The sequence below is a fragment of the Panicum virgatum genome, chromosome 5K, assembly GCF_016808335.1.
Source record: "Panicum virgatum strain AP13 chromosome 5K, P.virgatum_v5, whole genome shotgun sequence".
Taxonomy (NCBI): Eukaryota; Viridiplantae; Streptophyta; class Magnoliopsida; order Poales; family Poaceae; genus Panicum; species Panicum virgatum.
In genome coordinates, this window is record NC_053140.1 from 43,546,263 (window position 1) to 43,552,808 (window position 6,546).

At 49.8% G+C, this 6,546-nt stretch overlaps 1 protein-coding gene across 2 annotated transcripts; it reads right to left on the reverse strand.

The window, feature by feature from the left end:
* Positions 1–227: 227 nt before the first annotated feature.
* On the reverse strand, positions 228–4,699 carry LOC120707587 (trihelix transcription factor ASIL2-like). 2 transcript variants are annotated; one of them, XM_039992511.1, is made up of 2 exons: positions 3,633–4,699; positions 228–600 (listed from the first exon to the last, which is right to left on the reverse strand). In XM_039992511.1, exons 1-2 carry the CDS (start codon positions 4,528–4,530, stop codon positions 587–589), a joined length of 912 nt encoding a protein of 303 aa, XP_039848445.1. In that variant the 5' UTR covers positions 4,531–4,699; the 3' UTR covers positions 228–586. The 2 variants fall into 2 exon arrangements, with proteins under 2 accessions (XP_039848445.1, XP_039848444.1); XM_039992510.1 differs by having other exon boundaries at positions 3,546–4,699.
* Between the last annotated feature and the right edge of the window lie 1,847 nt (positions 4,700–6,546).

Sequence of the window (6,546 nt, forward strand, 5' to 3'; positions counted from 1 at the left end):
TCGCGGCTAGTGCGGCACTTGGAGAGCACATGACCACTGACAAGGGGATGCACAAGGACAAGTAACCGCGCCTTCTCCCTGATGCTTGATTTTGCTAAATTCAGCTAATGCCTAAAAGGGACCTGCTGCTCGGTACGAGTGCTGGTTCTCTTTAAGCTCCAGTTCCTCTGTGGTGCCTGTCTGGAAATGCGTCGGCCGTAGCCGTACGCTAATAATTTAAATCGGCGAATCCATGCGACGGGGGTAAATTCAGAATTTTTTGCGGGTACATTTAGAATTCAACTGTTTCATTTGAACTTTGGCTACAGGACTCATGACTCATGAGAACCGCCAAAAGAAAAGGAAAGATGGGGGGCTTTAGTTTACATGACTCCGCTCAACAACTCAAAACTGTGAAAGGCAAGGGGAAGAGGGATCAGACATGTCGTCCACACTTGGGGATTGATTGGCTAGAACAGGTATCGCGCCATCATCAGCAAGTTTACTCTGCTTCCACTACCAACTTCAGGCCGTCTATACACCAAACTGCTACCAGTGAACCTAGTGGATCTTCATCGATGGCAATATAATCTCGTTAGCTTGTCTCCTAACAATCTGAATCTGAAAAGAACAGAAATTAATAATGTATCAGTATGCAATACCGCTGCCCAACAGAAATGCAAGAAAAATTTCAAGTATTAAATCTGATGATGATGTACAAACTAAAAATCCAATCCCGAATTAAAGAGGGTGCAACATTGGAGAAAACCATAGGTACATCTGTACATGATACCACGAATTGTATAAAAAATTAACCAAAAATTTAGATAAATATCAGTAAATGCCAACAATCACACAGCATGCCAAGGGCATTTAAAGACAACAAGCCCTGAGTATTTGGAATCGAAGGGGGATCTAAACTCCTCATGCTTGGGTTTTGGCAAAAAAAAGTGTTTGCCTCAAAACAAATGCCCGTTTTGCGTATCAGAACAGACTCCAGCCTATGCGCAAAAACAGCAGGCAAGCACTGGACTTAATAATAGGGGTAAACATTTCACATGTTTCTTCTATGATACATGGGTTATTAATGATTAAATACTTAGATGAGCTAAGTTTGGTTTAATCTACATCGGAGGTGTCTAATGAAAATGCAGTTAAATGCTCTGCTACTGGTTTACCAAACAAAGAAAAAAATATTGAAAAAACAATCTGATACCATAAGATATTGGCTTAGTATAATTCAAATGCAAAGACAACCAGACATGTACAATTATGTACACTAATGAAATAACCAGAAATATCCTGCAGATGAGCCTGGCAACTCTGAACTCACATAGTGTGTGTGTACAACTCATGTTAAGTTGCTGTGTCAGACAAATAAATGATAGTACAGTTTAATTAACAGACAAAAAACAATCAGAAAATTGCATCTGTACCATCAAATACAAAATTATCTATCCATCTGTACCATCAAAAAGTAACTCAGCCCATCGAAACCAACAAACTTCGAACTTTCTTTCAGTTATAGTTATAGCATATGTCCATCTCCTTTCATCCCCAACCTCGCTCCTGATGTGGCCATCTCCATGGCATCAGCTTTGCTCCTCCAATCTCCCCTCCTCCCTCAATCCTTGGGGGCTAAAAATGCAGGGGAGCCCATTTTTTAGGTTGGACGTTTGAAATTTGGAAGGGAAGCAGGCTTCTTAGTGGTGGCATGAAGCAGTGTGACTGTGCGAGTAGTTCGGTGCACTAGCAAGGTTAAAGAGCTGGGACAAAGGCTCGGGTCAGCAACGATTCATTCCTTTGGATCAAGAAGGGTAGCGTTGGCACCAGTGTTTTGGATAACATTGATTCGACGACTACTTTGTTCCTGTGGATTGAGAGGAGCAGCGTTGGCACCAGGTTTTACAAATGACGTGCCGGCAGGCTCCTAAGATGGTAATGAGGGCACAAAGTAGATTCACTTTTCTAGGAGAGAGGGTAGCATCAGTTAGGAAAACTGCACAAATGGGTGGGTGGTGGTGTTTTTGGAGGGAGGGGGTGGGGGTGCAGCAGAGAGGTTGGTGACATGGGTAGTTGTCCATTAGAAATGCAAGGGGATAAGTTGGTGTATAACTGAATAACTTTCAGAATAGTGATGATATGGATGAAAGTATTCACTTTCTGATGGTATATATGCAAATCTCCCAAAAAAAATTGCAGTACTACAACCTCAAGCAAGCTCGCATAAACAGAAGACCTTATAACATACTTCCTCATATCCCAAATATAACTCCATTTGCCTGTCCTAAGTCAATTTGTTTACCTTTGACCATCAATAACTCAAATGTTACATAGATTGGTAACATGATGCTGATGTTACTAGATTCATCAGAAACACTTTCATAATAGTGTAACTCTTTTTATTCAAAATAATATATTTTATAGATATTGTTGGTCAAAGTGTAATATGGACACCGTGTCAATGTCCTACATCCCTAGTGGACTTACTTTTGGGGTTGGAGGGAATATATCACATTGAATATGACAGCATGTTCTGATCATCATCATTTGTGCAGGCTAATTTCATTTATGTACCATTTTTTTAAAAAAGAAAAGGAATTGAACTATCTGAGGAACAAGCCAAGCATAATAACACATTCAGAAAACTAGAAGCATACCATTCTACCAAGCAAAACTAGTGGATTATTTTAACTCCTCATCAATTCAATTCTATCAACTAAGATTAAAACCAAGTTCAAGGGAAGATCTTAAAAGTTAAAAATGTCTTCAGTCAAGACTGAACTACATAACACAGAGCTAGTACAGAACCATCAAATTCTCAAATCAGTGACAAAATGCGATACAAAGGATCATTACCACATTAACTAGCACTTCTTTAAGGTAGACCCAGACCAAAGATTTTCAGCATTGGCATTTGGCAAGTCACAACAGAAAAGCTAAAGTTAAAAAGGTAAGAAAGCCTACTGTCATGTACACCAAACACAATTTTGTGAGTTGCCAGGGCTCACATAACATAAACTATTAGAGTTTCCCTCCCCAACTAGAAAGAATAAAACATCGCCCTACATCATCTTGGGACCACCACATGTCTCAAATGAGAGAAACTGGGAAGTCAGAATTTGACATGGCAGAGGACCACGTACACTACCAAAAACTACACTTCCCTTCCAAACTAGAAAGACTGGTGACAATAAAAAAAGAAAAACAAAGCCACCTAATACTGCGATAACATAAATGAAGCAAAGGCCTCTCATCAAAGTTGCAAACCAATCATGCATAAACATGAATTGCCAAATTAATCGGAAGTGATATTGAACAAAGGTAATAGATATTAAATTCCTAAATTACACTGGCAGTTACATGTCCTAAACCAGTAAATTTCCATCTCACCTAAGAAAAACTTAAGCATAATGTATTGCAAGGCATGTTTAAATACCTGCAGTACCTCTGTGGTTTGTATCAAATAATGCCATGGACTTAGCAAGCACAAAAACAATCCACTAAAGCCTATCGCAGCAACCAACTGGCTGCATCCTAATTTAAGCAGCAAAATCTTCCTTTACCTAACTCCTCTTCAATTCAGAGGTAAGCAGGGCTGCTGAGGAAAGGCAGTGCGGCTAGAGACATGAGCATCTCCGATGAAGCATCACCTTTCCTGGCGTGCTTTGCCCTCGCAAGCTGCAGCTGCATGTCCACAAAAGTTTGCATCCGCTTCAGCTCCAGATCCTTGAGGAACTTGATCCGCTGCCTCTCCATCTCCTCCGCGTGCCTCTGCTTCGCGGCCTCCATGCGCTCGTACATCTCCGCAAACGTCTCAATTGCCCTCGCTAGCTCCCCGAACCCACCACTCCCGCTGCTCATCTTCCTCTTGCTGCCAACAGCAGGAGCGGCGGCGGCACCACCACCGGACCGAGAAGATACAGAGCGTGACGGCGACTGCTGAGAACCGTCGTCATCGTCGTAGTCGTTGTTGTTGTAGCCGTCCTCTGAGTCGGACTCCGCGGCGGCGGCAGCGGCGGCGGCGGCCGCCTTGTGGATGAGGTTCGCGGAGGGGAGATCGGAGCCGCGGCGGTAGTTGGGCAGGGGCAGTGCCATGGGAAGCGGCGGCGGCGATTGCGGCGACGGGGAGCGCGACGGCGACTTGCGCCTCCTGAAGACGGGCATCGCTGCGCGCGGCGGGGACGGCTTCTTGGCGCCGTTGCCGCCGCCGCCGGCAAGCGTGGGCCCGACGAGGAGGTCGAGCTGGCCGTAGAAGGCCCAGGGCGAGGGCCCGCCGCGCGTGCGCTCGGCCTTGTACTTCTTCTTGAGCGTGTCGACGCGGTTCTTGCACTGGATGTCGGTGCGCGGCGGGCGGCGGCGCGCGGAGGCCCCCGGGCGGGAGTTGACGGCGTCGGCGACCTCCCGCCACTGCGGCTGGCGGAGGCTGCCGCGGTTGAGGTCGAGGTAGCGCGAGCCCCATGCGTCGACGAGCGCCGCCGTCTCGCCCTCGCTCCAGCAGTCCTCCCGGTACGGCAGGTTCGGGTTCGGCGGCGGCAGCTTCCCGTCCATCGCTCCTCCTCCTCCTCCTCCCAGATCTCTACGCCTCACGACGACGACGACCTAGCCCTCTTTCTTCTCTCCCCCTCTCTCTCGCCTGCGCGTCGAGACGGACGGGCGGACGGGTGGATAGATGTGGGGCGGCGGGCGGGGCGAGGCGAGGGGAGGAGGCCGGGGTGGGGAATAAAAGAAGGGGAGGAGGGGCGAGGGGGGCGGGGCGGCGAGGGGAGGGGAGGAGCGCCGGCCCGTGGGCCGTGACGAACGCGGCGCGGCACGTGGAGGAGCGGAGCGGAGCGGAGCGGATGCATGGGGGGTGCCGTCTGGGCGAGCGGCCGCCGTTGGATCGGCCCCGTCGGTGGGGGCGCGGGGCGGGTTTGACCGGGACACCGAGCCGGCGAGGGACGGAGCCGGAATAAAAATCGGCGTGGTTTCGGTTGGCCGGCCGGCCGGCCGGCACGGCGCGGGATAGGTGGGTGGGACGGACGGACGACGTGGGGGGTAGACGCGGCGGGTGCGCGCCTCGCACGCACCGCGCCGCGCCGTGCCGGAAGGGGAGGAGGACTCGTGAACCGATCGCGATCTCGCGGGGGGAGGTGGGGAGGTGGGCCGGCCAGCCGGCCGGCTGCCGTTCGGTCGGCGGCGTGCGTTTCGTTTGGGGGCGGGCGCCGCGAGCCGAAAGGGATGGGCGCGGCTGGTGGGCGGCGTGGGAGGCCGCCCGGAGAGGCGGAGACTCCGGGGGACGCACGGCCACCGCGCCCGGCGGCTGCTGCGTTGTATTCGGCGGGCGGTTCGGGTCCCTTTGGCTCGCCGCCGAGGTAGTACGCGCTACTCGGGGAACGAGTCACGCCGCGCGCACTCGGTCGTGGCTGCTGCGGCTGCTTCTCGCTGTCCTCGTGTTCCGGCTTTTCGTCAGTACGGCGAGGCGGGAAGAAGAGGAGGGAAGGTTGCAGTGCTGCTGATTGCCTGATTCGAACTGAAGGGTCAAAGTATTACCAGAAGTAGAATCATTGTGGAACAAGCCGAGTTAACATTACCGCGATCCAAATTTCCAAAAAATTCGTAACGCCGATTTGTGCTAACAAGATAGCCACGTAAGCATGGAAATAGCGTATTGTTTCATGAAATTCTTGTCCTCAACGTATAATGTTGTTTCACAGGTAGTATGTGTTGATACTTAATTGCCCTGTTTGATCTTTGATGACTGATCACGTGATCCGCATGAAAAACTAATTGGCTACAATGGAGGCTATAGAGATTTCCAAAAATTGAAGAGTGCGCATATGATTTTCGTAGCAAAGACTATATATAAATCCAAAGGGGCTACAATGATCTACGTTTTGGAGCGGAGAGATTAAAAGTAAGAGCGTGTTTATATAGCTCCCACCCTCGTAGTTTATTTCATAGAATCACTTCAGGAAACCAATCTAGAATCACTTTTGTGCAAACACGTATATTTGGTAGAGTTCCTACTTTGCGCATGAGCTCATCCACCGTTTGGCAGATGCAGACTGTGGGTGTTATTAGGAAATTGTAGCCCAGGATGTAAATCATATTTCTCCGGAATAGCATACGGGCTTTGGGTTACTAGAGTAAATGTAAGCGAAATGCAATTAGACAAAAAAAATGTACCAATTCGCAAGGAATTCAACTCTATGCTGTACGACGACTAAGGTTCTGTTTGGGACCGCGTTTGCTTCGCTTCTGAGCCAAAGAAGTGAATTAAACCCGTCAAACAGACTGCGACGGACGCGCGTTGCCTGGCCGCCGCGCGTTGAATAAGCAGCAGTTACAACGTGCGGCCCCAAAATCGCGAAAAGCGAGCTCCGAGCCGCGTTGCGCTTATGCGCGCCTCGCTTTTTTGGCACGCGGTCCCAAACAGGGCCTAATACAAGGCTCTAGGTCCGGAACCCGTCCCTGGTTTCCTCCGATCCACCCGGCATGCTCCTGGGGCCTCGGGGGCTCCGTCAACCGTCCATTCTGTTGGCACGGTCCGAAGACGACCCCCCCCCCCCCCCCCCAACAAACCTG

Excerpts from the sequence above, each read along its gene's own strand:
- LOC120707587 (XM_039992510.1), bottom strand. The coding sequence starts at position 4,530 with ATGGACGGGAAGCTGCCGCCGCCGAACCCGAACCTGCCGTACCGGGAG.